The sequence below is a fragment of the Lutjanus erythropterus genome, chromosome 2 (genome assembly GCF_056507025.1).
Source record: "Lutjanus erythropterus isolate fLutEry1 chromosome 2, fLutEry1.hap2, whole genome shotgun sequence".
In the NCBI taxonomy this organism is placed as follows: Eukaryota; Metazoa; Chordata; class Actinopteri; order Lutjaniformes; family Lutjanidae; genus Lutjanus; species Lutjanus erythropterus.
The window spans coordinates 45,638,225-45,656,449 of NC_139318.1; the positions used below are offsets into that span (position 1 = coordinate 45,638,225).

The 18,225-nt window shown below is 37.5% G+C and overlaps 1 protein-coding gene across 1 annotated transcript; it reads left to right on the forward strand.

Moving 5' to 3' along the window:
• Positions 1-6,440: 6,440 nt before the first annotated feature.
• Positions 6,441-16,871, forward strand: LOC146332298 (butyrophilin-like protein 1). The gene is made up of 4 exons (XM_084743611.1): positions 6,441-6,580; positions 10,936-11,268; positions 12,784-15,094; positions 15,288-16,871. The coding sequence occupies exons 1-3, from the start codon at positions 6,508-6,510 to the stop codon at positions 13,101-13,103; spliced, it is 726 nt and encodes a 241-aa protein (XP_084599737.1). The 5' UTR covers positions 6,441-6,507; the 3' UTR covers positions 13,104-15,094; positions 15,288-16,871.
• The last annotated feature ends 1,354 nt before the right edge of the window (positions 16,872-18,225 follow it).

Sequence of the window (18,225 nt, forward strand, 5' to 3'; positions counted from 1 at the left end):
AGAGTTTTCTGAAGTCACGAGCGTTTGCTGAATCTGACGTGGCGTGTTCGTACGAGCCCTTCGTATGACAAAAAGTAAGAGAAATTTAAAATATGAAAACAAAAATGTTTCTGCATGAGGCCCAGTGTTCGGGAAGATACACATAGAAATACAAGTAAAACAAGTAAAGACTGTAGATTAAATCATCTGATTTATCAACAGGACTAAAATCAGTAATCCATATTTAGAAGGCATTGTGGAGTTCAGCTCTTAAAGGTAGGAAGATGATGAAGAATTTATTTCTTCTGCCACCTTATGTAGGTCTTTTTGGGCAAGTAGACAAATTCTTGTTCTGTTTTGAGTTTAGTACAGTACTGTACTATTAATTCTACACTGTACAAGTGTTTTTTCACTGCTCTGAAGTGAGAACTGCTCCACTAAATGAAAATCAGCTCAGGGATTGTTGGCTAACCTTTAGAGAAACTCTATGAATCAGTCTACCATAAAAACATATTAAGATATGAAAAACATTGTTTCTGACCCTGGTCATGTCCTGAACTATGAATACAGATTGTTACCATCAAACACAGGATCCTGTGATTTAATAACATTTGACTGAAAAATGATTTTGTATGTCAGTCGATCTTAAATATGAACCTTGAATCTCATATTCTGTGTGGTTTCATTACATGCAGTGAATTATTTGTCTCTCGTCTCTGGTGCTGTTTTAAAAGATTCTTCATGCAAGTCAAGACATGGTGATTCCGAGATCCTTTTGTCTTGTTTTATTTTCTTTTTTTCAGTTTTTGGCCAAGTTTCCATTTGTACATCTGTGCTCTCGCCGCCTCCTTCTTTTCAGACAGACAGAGAAATGGAGAGGTCTAAGAGAAAGAAAGACATTTCAGACATCCAAGACAGAAGAAAATCTGCAGCTTACAGAAACTTTTAAAGAAATGGGCTTTGTTTTTTAGAGTAGTCTAAATAACATACTCATGTATTACATGCCCATAAAAGCCCTTACTTATGAACAATTTCTAAAAACTCTCAGTAGTCTTTAATTTTGTAATTTGTTTTAAATATGCAGATTATTTAAACTTTGTTTTAAATCATCTAATATATGCATGAGTTTGTGTTGTTTGATGATCACTCAAAAAAAAAGTTAAAGTCACCTTTATATCCTAAAGTGCCAGACACGTCACACACAGACTGACGGTGCATGATATTACGTTTGAGAATAAACTGCGTAATTAAAATGACTTCATTTTGTTCAGGATAATGTGGAGCACGTCAATTATATGGCGTGCCCCTTAATTGATAAAAGACTTCCAGGTAGGATGCACTGGTGTATCCTCGCTCTGAGCTCCTCCAGAAGCCTCCTCTCTCCTCTCTCCTCGTCTCCTCCAGGTGCATTTAAGCAATTGGAAAATCCTTCATAATGGCGGAGAGGAAACAACTCCCGGGTTGACAAAGGAGAGAGGAGGCAAAATTCAACGTAATGAAAAGCACCCTATGAAAAGTAAATGTAAACTCAGAAATATTTACTGTAACCCAGAATACACTTTGGTTTCAAAATCCTTCCTGATTTTGAAGTCTCAATGTTGGCAAATATGTATTCAGCTGAACTGTGTTTAAACAGGATGTTATATAATATCATTCCTGTAGAACTGGACCCTGTTACAAAGAGTTCCTGATGTAAGTCAAGACAGTGATCCTGAAACTGGTTCTGCTTTTGAGTGGTGGAATGAGTGTTGGGGGCCTTCTGAGAATTTCCCAACAAATACTGTATGCAGATATCTATTTACAGTATTTATGTGGTGTTCAGGTGTTACAGCTGACTCAGATGTGTCATCTTGTGAATTTGGCTCATTGTAGCTTCACTGATTAATGTGACACAAAAAAAAGACTGGCATCAGGCTGGTTTCTAATCAATATGTGACGGGTGTATTTAGGATTGAACAATCTGGCAAAGAGTGAGTGTGCTGGAGAGGCTTACATACTGAACTGATCGGAGATGAGCTGCAGCTGAGCTCGCAGGTGAGCGGAGTTGGGCTGATGAGGTGGGAGTGGCTGGCAGGTAGAGTGAAGCAGAGGCAGGGAGAGCGGAAAAGTTTATTTTCCTTCCAAAGCAAATATGTCAAGATTTTTGTCACAATTATAATATCTGGGGTTTTTTTTTTTTTCAGATTAGTTGATCTGCTTCAGGGTGTTTCCATGTAGCCCCCCGGCAGCTGCAGTTGTTCTCCTGGGAAATTAATGGTTTGTCATGTTTTGGGGGTTTTTTTGTTTTGTTTTTTTGTAAGTATAAGTGACAACATTTAAATACCACATCCTTCTCCTTTCTCTCTCCCTCACCTGTTTGTGTGGTTTTACTTTACTGTTAAACAAACAGATAAAAGACTAGATTAGACGTTCTACACGTGTTTCTTCAGTGAATCACATGACTTTTTATCAAGTTTCACACAGAGATCAACTTTCACTGAGAGTTTTGTTGAGTATAATACTGTGAAATAATGCAGGTCTCTCAAAGCAGACTTTGTATGAAAACAAATAAATTAAATGTTGGCTCGACTACATTACAAGGACCCCAGAACCTGCCGTTTTCCTTATCATCCTTATTTACTTTTTCTAGATATGCACTGCCAGTTTGTTTGTTTGTTTTTTGCAGTTGCTCAAATTATCAGAAACAATCTGAAAAACACTGAATTTGCCTCACTTTTCCTGTTTGGTGGTCCAGAATGGCTGCATTCCATTCTTTAACCAGAACTAAGGAATCTACACTGATCTATAGTTGAAGGGGATTTTCTCCTCCGTCCAAGAGCTGTGAAAGTAAAACAGTTTGAATATGAATATTTTTTCAAATACCTCAGGTAAAGGACCGTGTGAAAGTAAAGATAAAGTTTGGAATAGGCAGAAACAGAGAAGTTAAAATCCCACATTTACCATGTTTTACGAAATATTAATAACACTTCCTGTATAGTGTGTGGAAATTGTGGCAGTTCCCTTTTCTGCATTGTTGTTATTTTTTTCTGCACTAATTCTTGTCACATCTCTGGCTTTGACCCAACATTTCCCTGTTTTCCTCCTGTGTCTCGCCCTCCCACGTCTGTGTGTGTGTGTGTGTGTGTGTGTGTGTGGGTGTGTGTCATGGGTGCAGCCTCATCTGGCACCATTTTCAAGTCTACACCTGTCTACGTTCACCTCACATACTCTCAGTTCAAGAACTCAAACTCTCACCAGCTCAGTGGTAGTGAAACTCTCAGCTGCTCAGTAATGTACAGTTTTTAGTAATTCTGGATTCCTGTGATTTCTTGCACTTTTTGCACAATTTGCTCAGGTGGTTTCCTCAGTGCCCCAAGATAATTTACACAACCTCCTTTCCAGAGCCAGATATTTAGTCACCAGATTGTTTGTTTTCTACGTGCTCAGCCCCTCCTACCAGACGAGCAGCACGCGCTTCATGAGCGCAAGCAACAGTATATGGAGGTGATGGTGAGTGAACACAGACCGACAGACATCAACTGTGTGTAATAAAACAGACACCTGTCGGTATAAAACAAGAACAGAGGAGAAAAACTGCATCTAAAAACATAAAGATTCAGTGTGAAGATACAGAAGTACTGAGAGCTGAACATAACTTTTAAAAATGTCTTTCTCTCTGCTCTCCTGCACACATGAGTTGAGTATCACAACACTCACCTGCTTGAGGGGGAGAAAAGGAGACCTGACATGGTTTGCAGCGGTCGGCTTTGCATGACCGCAGCCTACTTGGAAGCTACTTGGCTTGTGGTTCATGTCGGCTCGCAGTGATATAAGCAGTCATGAAAATTCAACTCAGTGGCAACCCAGTTTGACTCGGATGGTCAAAAATGTCAGTACAGAAGCATGGTGTCAGTAATTGTGTGTCACCCTGTCAACAGCGTGGTCGGCTCCCCCATGGTGCTGCATGGTGCTGTTAAAAAACAAACTCTGAGCTCTCATCTGGTTGGTCAGCACATCCATGATTGTCTTGAATCGCTGCTGCAAAGGGGCTGAGAGGCAGGAGTGAAAATAAATCCCCTTTTTTATCTCAAAAGTTTCCAAAACACACACTGAGCTCTCCTCTGGCTGGTCTGCGGCTTCAGGATTTCTTCAATGTTCTTGCAGAAAGTTGAAGCATGAGTGAAGATAAATACTCTTTTTAATCCCAGAAGTTTGAAATATACACTCTGAGCTCCTCTCCTGCCAGTAAAGCAGCCAACATCACGGCAATTCCAGTCTTTTTTTCCTCCAGAAGCTCCAATCTGCCACTGACCCTCTCCTGCAGAGCTCCCCAGCTCGATGCAGCTGTCTGTCGGCTCTGTGTCTCGGCTCTGCCCGGTCAGCAAAGCTCCACGATACATGTGAAAGATCACAACTGAAAGTGAAGTCAAAAGTAACTGAGTGAGCTGACAAACTCTTGGGTTGAGCATGTTGCTCATTAGGCTCCTTTCTCTTTATTATAATGCCGTTTTATGGCGACTTGTCCTGCATTAGTTTCCGTCAGTCTCACTGAAGGAACGTGCACACACAGCTGCACTAATAGGAGGTGCAGAAGTCTAGTTCTCTCTCAGAACACCTGAGTTATAACATGCTGAAAGGTTTTTATGAAATTATTTCTCAATTATACCAAAACAATGTTGCATACCCTAGCTTTAAGCGATTTTTAAAACATTTAGCTTTGGTAAATGTCTCTTTTCCAGCATAAGTTCAAGATTTTTTGTTTTAACAACCCAATAGAGTAGGCTCATACAAACTCATATCACAGAACCTGAAAGGTCACAGAGGTGTGGCCTACAGAATAGCCTACTTTTTTGATTGAGGACCAAAGAAAATAGCTGGGGGGTTTGGTGCTGAGATCAGCATAACAGTGGAAGTTTAGACCATGGTGATAGATGACAGTTGATACTGCGTAGATGAAAAGCATGCAGAGCAAGTAGCAATGGTTAACGTGTGCTTCGAAGGGCAGTGTGCTGTCAAGGATGACACCCAGACTCTTAACCTGCAGGCAGGGAAGGACTGTGGAGTTGTCAGTAGTGAAGGAGAAACTGTTAGATTTGGTCTGAATGGATTTAGTGCCAACTTGGAGTACCTCAGTTTTACTACTGTTGAGTCTGAGAAAGTTGTGTGAGAACCAAGATTTAATTTCCAGTCAGCAGTCAGAGAGGGAGGTGTGCAGGAGAGTGGGAGTAGGCTTGGTGGAAAGGTAGAACTTGGTGTCATCCGCGTAGCAATGGAATTGGATGCCGAAATTCCTGAAGATCTTACCAAGGGGTAAAAATAGTAGTGGGCCCAATACAGAACCCTGGGGAGCACCACTGGTAACTGGAAAGGTTTTGGAAGGAAATTTTTTGAGTTGAACAAACTGAGTGCAGTCAGAAAGAAAAGATTTAAACCAGATAAGCGGGGTGCCAGTGATGCCAACTGAAGCTAATCTCTCCAACAGGATATGAAACCATATCGAAGGCCGTGTTCAGGTCAAGAAGGATCAGATGGACAAGAACCCAGAATCAGCTGCCATCAACAGGTGATTTTTACCAAGGCTGTTTATTGTACTAAATTCTGGAAACTGCCTCTCTCTCACCGTACAGGTGCTGTGGAGCCTCCAGGTGTGCAGCAGACCAATCAATTTTGTACAGCACCTGGGTGGTTTTGGTTTGGTGTATAATGTGTTTGGGACCCTTCCTCACTTCCTGTCTGGTCTGACCAGCCACTTTGAGCCCCAGCCCTGCTCCTCGTGGCCGTTAGTTTTAACCATTTGCAGTATGAACTTTGTTTTTAAAGGATTGTCCCCCTACTTTGTAAATAAAGTGTTTTATAAACTTTGTGCATGTCAACTCTGTGCTATTACTATAACCAAACCTCCAAAACCCAAGTGACTCAATCAAAGTTTTACATAACTCGACCTTTGCTGGTTTTTAAGTCTCTTGTAGACCAGTATTTGCTGTATAATATTTACTGACAGTGAGCTGTGAAAATATAACACTGTGCAGATACGATAAATTAAACATTCTGCACATGGTGGAATTCACTGATGTAAAACTGTGTGATGCACTCAGTGAAATGTGCAAAAGGCCATTTTTCACAGTCTAAATGTAATTTTATCATCAAGCTCCAGTTTATTTAGCATCAAGGTAATAATAAAGTATTTTAAAACTTGCTGGCACTCAGACAGTCATCAAATGTCTCAACCTGTCCAGCATCCAGATCATCCAAGCCTACCAAAATTTTTTGTTCAAGCTGTAGTTTCTGTATAACCTCCTTGCTAAACTTCTCCCAGCTGCCAGTCTGCACTCATGTTCCCAACCAATCAGAGCACAGTAATCATAGCCAATCATTGCACAGCATAGCAGAACTATTGGTTGAACAGTCTTGGGGGGGGGGGGGGGACAACGCTGCTCATGTAAGGACCGAGGCACTAAACATGTTTGTGATTGGTCAATCAGGCTGCTGTCAAGAGTGAATAAAGCTGATAAGACAGTTGTGGTGAAGTTTATTCGTCAGACGGCAAACATGGAGTTTCTTCTTCTTCCTCTGCTGAGTGTGTGTCTGCTGAGCTGCTCAGGAACAACATCTGCTCAAAAAGGTAAGAAAACTGATCATCACACTCAACTCAGTCCTGCTCTTCTCTCTGATTTACTTTAAAATGTTTCAAAAGTCTGAAACAGGATGTGAACAGTGGAAAGATGACATCTGTAACTGTCACAGAAACATGAGCACAGTGTGAAGTCACTTACATCCTGATCATTAGTACAGATTTATAGTATTGATTGAACTTATTACAGATGCACCAAAAAGTAACTTGTTACAAATTACAAATACTTGCTCCTAAAATAAAATACAAAATACTGTTATGAGAAATGTGTTTAATTAAAATGCAAGTCATTTGTAGTTTGAAAATGAAAAAAAAGAACAAACAAACAAAATGTTCTTTATAGACTGATATTATCAAGTTTTAGTCATGTATTAGCTTCAGTATGGGTCTGACCTTAAAGGTGCATCATGTAAAAATTTTAACTTAAAACATTCGAAAATTAACTGAAACTATATTTTTCTCAGTGACTGTAAAATATTACAATTTCATTTATTTTGTGATATAATTACATGTTACTAGTTACATGTGAGGAGTTACTTTCCAGCACTGCTTGTGTGAAATTGTGCCATAATTGCATTTTAAGGACACCAAATACCTAAAATCTTTGTAGTGAAAATAATTTCTCATAGTATCAAGTATTTTGTATTTTATATAAATATATTTTATCTGCAAATATCCTTAATTTGTAACAGGATACTGTTTGGTGTATTTGGTGTAACTCAGGTCTCATGAGAAGATTTTCTCAGAAACAGTGAAGCTGAACAGGATGGAGATGACGCCCACACACACACACACACACACACACACACACACACACACACACACACACACACACACAACCACACACACACATCTGCAGTAGAAATGAGGCCACGTCTGAAGTTATAGAGCACCTCAGGGTGTGGCAGCTCATAAAATACTGAGTAGATCTATCATATGGCTGTTATTGATCAGAAGGATGCTGCAATCATTTCAATCAATTATATTGATTGAACTGACTTCTGATTTATGGCCAAAAACATGTTTTGTGAGGTCACAGTGACCTTGGCTTTTGATCAACAGAGTTTAATAAGTGTATTCTTGAATACAAGTTATAAGCCCTCAAGGTGTTCTTGAGATATCATGTTCCCAAGAACACAATGAATGTAACAGTCAACTTTAGTCTTTTTTACTTGATAGCTGCTAATAAATAAATCAGTCATCAGCTGTACAGGTGCAAATAAAAACTGATGTCCCACAAGTTGATTTCTACTTGTCTGACTGAGCAATCTGAGAAGAGAAACTGCAGGAATTTACTATAATAGGACAAAAAAATTTTGTGGAACAGAAATAGTTGGGGGGAAGGAATGGATCTGAAAACTTTTCATGGACTTTCCTCCTTCCACACCAGCCAGTAGTGGAAAAATATTCAAATCCATTACTTCAAGCTGCAGTGGGTAAAAAAACCCCTAAAAACAGCTGATGGTTGAAACTCATCAGAGTCAGGTTTCGTTTTCTCCATCCTGAGCCCCTCACAGCCATGCATGCAACAGTTTACTGAGGCGATCATGAGCGAGCACAGAGCGACAGACATCAGCTGTGTGTAATAAAGCAGATACCTGAAAGTACAAACAGTAGCAGAGAAGCTACATTTGAAAGCAGAGAGATTCAGTTTGAAGCAGAAGCACTGAGAGCTGAACATAAAGAGACTTTTAAACTAGACTCGCTCGTCTGAGGAAGAGAAAAGGAGACTTGTCACAGTTTAGCCACGGTTGGCGAGAAATCACTGCATCCTGCTTGGAGGCGAGTCAGGCTTGCTTTGGCCCCGCCCCAGAGTCAGTCCATCTCGGGTGTGGCTCCTGCAGCATGTTTAATGTGTGCAGATTTTTTCTATAATGACAGTGTAACATCTCTCCACCATCAGTCTCAGGAAAAAGAAAATACTCAATAAGAAGAAGAAGAAAAGGAAGACTATAAAATCTTTCTACACCATCAGGAATTCTGAGCTTAATGTTCAGCTATAATTACCATTCATGAAGCTGTTAGTGTGATAAACTGTTTTAAATTTCATTCATCTGCTACAGTGTTTCATTCAAAGTGATAGTTTTTAATTAGAAAGCAATGAAGGTTTTAATCTTCAGTTTTGATCTGCTTTAGTTTTAGCTTGGTGTTCCTAATAAACTGAAGTTCTCTGTGTAACTGAACCCGACTTTGTATCTGTCTGACAGGATGTGGTTTGTGTTGCTGTTGAACTGTTATACAAGGAAGTGTTTGTGTTATTTAACCTACCCTCACTGATATTAATGGGACAGTCTGCAGTATAATACAATACACATATTAATCAAACTTCATAGTTTTGTGTTAGGGGTAGTTTTGTTTTTAAAATCAGAATAAACTATAGCTACACGCTAGACTGAGCCAAATTCACATGAATGACACACCAGCACCTCAATCAAAACTAGTTATTAAGCTAACAGAGGAGATTAAAGAGATACAAAACTCTCCATGTTTTACACAAACTTGACTAAAAACTGAAAAAAAAAAAAAAAAAAGCAAAGAAAAACTGATCAAAACCAATCCTTCTGATCAGTTATGGTCATATTTTAGAAGCTGCGACAACCTGAGGTGCTTTATAACATCATTATTATTATTATTGTGTGTGTGTGTGTGTGTGTGTGTGTGTGTGTGTGTGTGTGTGTGTGTGTGTGTGTGTGGGTGGGTGGGCGTTGTCTCATGCAACTTTGAGCTGCAGTCACTCCTCTGTTTCCTTATGAGACCTGACTGTTAGTTGAACTTTGCAGTTTATTCACTATATAAAAATACACAGTAGAATAAAACTAAATATTATACTTTTTTCTAACCACAGTGGACACCACTTTACAGTAAGGCTACCCTTATAATTTATTTATAATGTTTTATATTTTGTTATTAATCAGGTTGCAAGCACCTTATACACGATTAACCATTAACACATTAGATTAAAAAGGCAACAGTGACGCATTATTTGCCAAATAATGAGCCCACATTTTTCTGAACTGAGATCTCATTTCTTACTGAGCTCACTTTATCTTCTCCATCAGCAGCATTTATATCTGTTAATAACTAACCAGCATTTAACATCAGAGGATCTTATTAATCAAGGGACCGTTTTCATAGACAGGCTTTAGATTAATCCAGGAGTAGGTCTTAATCTGTAGTTAAACTATATTTAACTACAGATTAAGAAAGAAAGAAAAGCATTCAAGTAAAAAAGCATTCAAGTAGATTTCATGAAAGTTACTTAAATTTTAGTCAGTAACTAATGGTGCTCACAAAAACCTGGACTGGAATACAAAACACTAGGCATGGAGTGAACCTACAGCAGAGACAAAAACAATTTGTTCAAAAAACGTTAGTAGGAATGAAAAACCACCAAAACAGTCTGTGTCAAATCATCCAGTTATTGAAAGTGCTGCCAAAGTGGGGCCACAGGTCAAAGTTGGGCTCCTGTAGGGTTTGATTTGGCCTAACAGATGTTTCAATAATAATAATAATAATAATAATAATAATAATAATAATAATAATAATAATAATAATAATAATAATAATAATAATTTTATGATTAAACGCAGAATTTGTTATTTACTCTTTTGGTAAAGTGTCGGCTCCATGTGCTCAGTTTCTTATCACAGCAGCTCTGATTCAGTCTCCTAACTTTACTTTTTATCTTTCAATAAAGGCAAAATGACAAAAAATCATCTAAAGAAAGCTCGTTAAATATGTAAGATCCATAGTTATTACTAATTTCTGTAATCTGAGCAGGCAGGCAGAGTGACACTTGGTGCACAAAGATACTCCCACAAATAATAACCTGTCTGTTGGTATAGATAACAAAGATAAGTAAAGGTATAAAATAACAATAAGATTTGTTATGAAAACAGAAATGGCAACAGTCATGGAACACGTGGTCCCCTGATGTTCCCTCTAGCGCCACCATCAGGTTCACATTTGTGGTTTAGAGGTGAAAATCTCAGTAACTCTTGGATGGTGGTCATGAAATAAAAAACAAACATTAATGTTCCTCTCAGGATGAATTTTAATCACTTTGGTGATCCTCTGACTTTTCATCCAGTATCATCATCAGGTTTATTCAACACTTTAGTTTATGATCAATTACTCACATAACTAATGAAACTAATCACAACTTAGCATGTCAGCATGCTAACATGTAATGAAATATAATATAAGAGAGGAGAAATCTGACTACTGACTAAACTGCTCATAAACTGGTGTTTGAGTTATTGTGGTGGTCTGTAAATGTGTTAACTGACTTTCTTTCTAACCTGATGACTCTGCATGTGAACACACTGATTGATTTTGTCTTTCAGGTTCAGCTGTCGTCAAAGTGACAGAAGGGAGTGATGCTGTTTTACCCTGTTTCATCAGATCCAAGAACATTGCAGATCAGTACTTTAACTGGAGGAAAGTTGTTCAGAAAGATGTTAATCAGGAGGTGTTTGAGTGTGATAAAGGCACACAGGTCACTTCAAGTCAAGACGAGCAGTTCAGAGGACGAGTATCTCATTTTCCTGAACAACTACAGTCTGGTAATGCCTCCATTAGGATCAGAGATACAAAGTGGTCTGACAGTGGAAACTACACCTGTGATTTTCCTCGTCTTCAGCCCAAAGGACAAATCTTCTACATTGAACTTGTTGTTGGTGAGTTCTTCCATTAATCAGTTATAAAGTCACCTGTTCATTTCACAGACAGACTGGTTCAAGTGTCCCAGATGGACTCAAGTTAAATTCTCATCAAATAATCAGAACAACACATCTGGACGAGGCCCTGCCCCGAGGACGAGGGCTGCAGATGAGCTTCAGCTAGAAGACACATAAACATTAAAGGGATAGTTCATATTATTTAATGTGGCATTGTATGTTGTAAACACAACTCCATTTGGAGGCAGCAAATGTCCCAGACTGTTTCTTGGCACTGAGCAGTTGACTTCAGCAAAGACTCCAGGAAGTTACTGGGCAAGAAACAGTCCCACACATTACTGTGCTGTGTTTTATATTTAAAGTACAGATAAGAGAGAGATATAAATTTCCTCATCTGACTCTCTATCATGAAATGAATAAGTATAAATCCCATCATGTCTATTCTGAGTCCTGCATGTGAGTTGTTATAAATCTGGTTTCATATGTGAGAACTTCCAGCTGGTTTAGAAAGTTCTGAGTTAACAAGAGAAGTTGATGATCAGCTTTGTGAGTCTCCACAACAACAGTGTTAGTCGTAGTAAAGCCAGATAACTCAAAGACGTCCTGATTATCTGAACTTACTTCTTGAGACAGGCCTCTAATGGATCTGTGTTACAGATATTGATCATGATTGATCGTCTTCTGGAGGCAGTTGTATCGTTCAGGATCAGTGGATTGGTGACTCTCTCACAGCAGGGTAGTAAGGAGGCTCTGACAGATGTGTTTTCTGACTCTTTGACTGTAACCCATCCAGGACCGACACAAACCAGTCTCATGTGTAAATGTGCTGCCAACTTCAGATAGTTTGTCAAATCTGAGACGTCTTTTAAATCAGTCTAATAAACAGACTAACAAGTATTTTCTGTGTGTTAAGTTGATATCAGACAAGAACTCTGACATTATTGTTTTCTGTTTTTTTCTTTTCAGATTGTATCTTAAAAGACAGATCAGAGGAAAACATCCCAGGTGAGTCCTGATTGTGATGACGTCGCTCTCTACCCCTACGTGTGTGTGTGTGTGTGTGTGTGTGTGTGTGTGTGTGTGTGTGTGTGTGTGTGTGTGTGTGTGTGTGTGTGTGTGTGAATTGGCTCTACAAGCCGGAAATCATCCCATATTCCTCATTGTTGTGAACTGCCATTCACAATATATAAGTATGTTTTTTTTCCTTCAGCAGATTTTAATTATATAGTTGATAGGATTTTGAGTGTTTTCACTTCTGAATAGATAACATATAGTTAACTAGAACTATAGTTAACTTTGCCTTCCCACCTGGGGTTCCCACAGAGCAGAGCCCAGTGGTATAATACTGTCCAATGTTGGTAGGATGAGAGTTAATGGAATAAGTTAAAAATGTTGACATACCATGGCGTGTCAGACAATAATGGGACATGTAATTGAGCCAAATATTGTGTTCTGTTTCTTTCTCTTCACAATGTAATATTTATAATGTGGTCCCTGCTTATACTATGTCTACAGGTACATGTGGAGAGCCACTGGTCACAGCACCCGTTATATATACAGACAAGGTTCTGCTGCAGTGTGTTGTTCGTCACGTTTCTCCAAAACCTAAAGTCGAGTGGCAGGACAGTTCTGGAAAAATCCTTCCTGCTGAAGAACCACAGGTCACAAAGAGAGAAGGCAAATATGACATCATCCTCAACACGACTGTGACCAAGACTTACAAGTATCACTGTGTGGTCACACAGGAGGAAATCTGCCATCAGATTTCTCAAGAGACCTCTGTGTACATCCATGGTGAGATTCTTTGTGGTAGTTTAATCTGTAAATTATTTTAAAACTCACTCATAACAAACTGAGTGAAAAATTCAATTTCTGTGATTTGTGATGCAGGTTCAACAATTAGCAGTCAAATTCACAGGATTAAATGGAGGAAAGACTTACTCCTCATTCAGTCCAAACCAGGGACCAGATCAAACCACCAACCAAATGCAGATAAAATATTAAAGTAACTGACAGATTTGTTTCACTCATCAGTTAAAAACACAACATTAATCTATTGAGTTTCTGGTAAAATCTGAATATTCACTAAATATTTAGCCGGTGGACAAAAAGTAAATTTTGGATCCTGGTCTGAACGCAGCTTTCAGGAACATGAACATCATGAATCATTTCATCAGTTTTGTGCAGCGTGACACAAGTTATTCCATATTGTAACATAAAAAGCAGATGTTGATATCCAGCTGTGGTCAGCACTTCTTCACTGCCGTACATGGACTGAAGGTCAGTCCTGATCACAGTCTCCTCTGTTGTATTTGACCTTGTTATATGTTGGTATATATGTGGTTAATAAGTGAAGATTTCTGCATCACCAAATGAAAATGAGTTCCAGCACAAACTGATTCTTCCACACAGTTGATCTTGTTGTTAGAAATATGAGCACATACTAACTACCAGGTGAAAACTGAACTCAAACTAAAAACTAAATGACAAACAACAACAAATGATATGATCAGTTTTCTGTTCTGGCAGCATGAGACTGATCATATGTGTCTAATATGAGTTTATCACTGAGACTCAGTTAAAACCTGATAACACAATGACTGCACACACTTTTAAAGACCTGATGTTTGACATTTCGTAACATTTTTTAGAAATCTTGTTTTGGTTTAATATAAATTATTGTTCTTTGTATCATTCCACATGTTATTTTCTGTTTCTTTGTGTTCCTCATGTTTCTCTTCCTCTTAAACACACTTTAATCCTCATTTACAGGCAGAGAATAAGATGAACAAAAACTAATCATCTTAGAATTGGTCTGCTAATCTAAACTAATCCATCACTCATTGTCAGTATACAGGTGTATTTAGCTTGAGACTCACGCTGCATAAATCCAGACTTCACTGACATTAAATTGTAATGTAAAGATACTCTGTTACAAGTAAAAGTATCTATCAAAAGTATACAGAAGTATATAGATCTTTACTATAAAAGATCAAAGTCACCATTAACTATATCAGTCTGGGCTCAGTTTCCAAGAGCCTCCTAGTGTCTCCTTAGCTAAGGTTTTTAGCCTCTGTTAGGTCAACATTATGCTTTTCAAATGGATAGTTGCAATAAAAATTACATCATAAGTTTAAAAAAACTTCATGATAATTAATTATGATTCTGCGCATAATGCACCATGACAATGTTGTCATTTCACCTGTCTGTTCTTATCATGATGGTGGCCTAATTAAATGAAGGACCTGTCCAGAATACTGATCCAATTTGTGAAATATTGTGGGAAAAAAATGCTTTTATGTGATGGAACTAACTGAAGATATAACTTTTCTGTCTGGTGAAGCTATAGTCACCTGACCCTGAGTGCTGAACACTGCCAGCAGAGTGACATTACTTCCTTTGCTGTAATATTAGATTGAGGTAAACTTACTATGGCAACACTTGTTATATTAAAACATCATTTATTAGCCTTTAAAAGTGATCAACTGATGTGAGTATTATGGTGAAAGACACATCCAGCTCATGATGTACCTCAGCAGCTCAGCAGCAGCAAAGGAAAGAAAGTTCCTTTGTAAAGGTACACCTTAGAAACCTTCGTAGAACACTAAGGTACATGTCGTGGAGGGAACATGAACACCTTTAGTTGTTCTTTGTGTGGGTTGTGATGTCCAGTCTGCTGTTTATGATCTGCACTTACATCCTGAGTGTTACTTTAACTTTCTGTTGTGTGTTTCAGACTCATCAAATGGACTTGCTGCGGACGTTGTCGTTACGTTTGCCATCACTCTTTTCGGTGTTCTAGCCAAGTGTTACATCACACAAAATTGTAAGTAAGAAAGTTTAAATAATTTATTTTATCAACATATTCATGATGAGGAGACAACACAACAAATCCTTTACATGTTTTCATGTTTAGAGTCTTGACAACTGTTTCATCTCAGGCATTAATCATTCTTACACCCAGTTTAAAGACATAATTTGGGATTTTCTTGAATATAACTTTGATTTCCTTCCTGCAGAAGAGCAGCTGATGCAGACCTGATCCAGAAACCCTCCTGAACACATGAGTGGCTTCTGTGAACCAGAATGATGAGAACTGTAACAGTCCAGGCCAAGTGTCATCAAATCATTTCATACCTGCAGGTTAATCTGAGGAGTCGGTGGTTTGCCTCCTCCTGTCCACATGTTGAAGTGTCTTTGAGTAAAATGCTGAACCCCAAATTGTTCCTGATGGTCAGAGCAGAGCCTTTAATGGCAGACAAAAACGGGACTCCCTGAAAACTTGGTATTTTATCCAGACTGGCGTTGTTTTGCAGGACGTAGCTGTTCACGCTGCTCTACGTACACGAAAATAGTTGGACCGAGCAGCAAAGTATAGGCTGATTTTATTTGTACAGCTTGGAACATTAGGCAAAAAGAGTGAATAATTCACACATACAATATGAGATAAGTTTATTAGCTGTTTGGAAACCTGTTTGGGAAACATATTAAACTGATATCAGAAATCAGACCCCACGTCTCAGCATATTTTTGGACATAACTTAATCAATATTGTCAATACATTTTAGCAATATTCAGTTTTGGGGTATAGTGGGGGTAAACTCAAAGTCAGTTTATCCACCTCTTTGAAATTAGGCTGAGTGTTTACTCATATGTGTTAAATTAACTGCATAAGTCATAGACATAAACTGTATTTACCTATACACTCCTGGTTTAGTTTGATCCTGATTTAGATGATCACAAAAATCTAAAAAAAAAAAAAAAAAATCTGCTAATCAGACACTCAACATTTTCTGTGACGCAGGATGTCAGGCGGCGCCTCAGGAGAAATACCAAGTTTTTAAGGAGCAAATACACCAAATATGATCATACTGAGGTAGAAATTGAAAAATAGAAGACTTCACTGAACCAAAACCTGCTGTTACACTGGAGAAGAATTAGAATATATTGAGTTAATTTTTATATTTTATATTTGTGCTATTGAAATTGTTTGGCCTCTTTGCTTCTCTTTATTTCTTATTGTTAAGTTACACAGTGAACTTGTGTCCAGTTAATTAGGTACACCGAGCTGAAACTAATACAGTCTAATACAACAGTCCTGCAGTAAATCCTCCTTCAGTTTAGAACTGAGCTGTGTGGACAAAATAACAGAAACACCTGTCAGTGTACTACAGATCAATACCACCACAAACTACAGCTTCCAGAATGATCATAAAGTTAAACCAACATCTCTGAAACAGTTTCAGACTGAATATTAAAACCTTCATGAAGGAGGATTTACTGCAGGACTGTTGTATTAGACTGCATCAGTTTTAGCTCAGTGTACCTAATAAACTGGACACTGAGTGTCTCCTGTTGTTGACTGAGATATTTTTGTGTCTTTATGTTGTTGGCTGATGATGCTCTTGTATTGTGTAATTTCAGGCTGTGCTTAATCATTTTTAATCAAATTGTGTGTTGTGACTCTTTTTAAAGTTTTTATGTTCAAACTTTGACAAAAGAAACAAAAGTTATTTTACTTAATTGGCCAGAAGATGATTATTATTTTTTAACAGCTGCTTTTTAATAAAAAATTAACACTTTGAATGAAACAATGTAGCAGATCAAACTTATTTATAACAAGACTTCTAACAAACAGTTTATCACACATGAATGGTAATTATATAATAATCTCAGAATACGTGATGATGTAGGAAACGTTTCACTCTTCTTTTTATCATTATTATTAATGTTGAGTATTTTCTTCCTCTATGAGACGGTGATAGTGGAGAGGTTATAAATATCTCAGGACTGGAAGTGAAGCATTGTGGTTCATGTTTGACCTTTAACCTCTGAGCCTCAGAGCAGCTTCTGCTTTTATTCTCTTATTTGATCTTTAAATAACATGAGGAGACTTTTAGACTGAATGACATGATAGTAAATACAAAGTACAGTACATCCACTGTTACACATCACTATAGAAAAACTGCACACATTAAACAGGCTGCAGGATTTTATTCAGATAAACTTTATCAGATGTAAATTTTTCTTCTTCAGGTTTATTTCCCATCACATCTTCAATCAAATGTGGAGTCATATTTAATATTAAAATTAAAATACTACATCTCTTGGAATAGATATCAGACACAAATATATTAATAATGAACTTCTTACAAATTTCAGCTATAATTAACCTTTAGACTTTAAGGGGTGGCAAAAATATGTATAGATGCTACAAATTGCAAATAATGACATATATCAATATTTACTGGAAAAGTAATTAAAATATTCTAACTCAAAAATGTTACTGTGGCATGAGTGAAATACTGAATAGAAACATCTAAAAGTGGCATCAAATTAATACATTATTTTATATCCAAATACATGTTGTTGTTTTTTTTTCACTGAACTTAAGTCTAACACAGACTAAAATGTGCAGAACAGATGATCAGCAAACCGACTCCAGAATGGCTGCATTTTGCTGCTAAATGACATTACTTCCTTTCTGTACAAAAATTAGTTAATTTGCTTTTATTCTGAAGGGACTGTTTCTGTTGATAAAGTCAGGAGTAGTAAAGGTGAAACTGCAGTGAATATCATTCTCTGGCTGAATTTGAGGCCATGTAGATTGTTTTCTTTTCCACACAGCTTTTTTACGACTTAAAATTTATTTTTCATTTTTAACACACATATTACTCAGCACTGTACAACACTGATAAACAATGAATGTAATAAAAATAACAAGAATACTTGTTGTAATAAGAAACAGAACCAAACAAGACAAATAAATACAATAATAATAATAATAAGAAGAAGAAATCCGTAAATGATAAATATGTTATATGACAGTGGTTGTAGATTGTTGTTGTTGTTTGTTCATACACAGCTTTTTGATTACTTAAAGTTTATTGCCATTTTCTATTTTTAACATACATAATACTCAGCACTGTAATGTTCTGATATACAATAAGAAATATA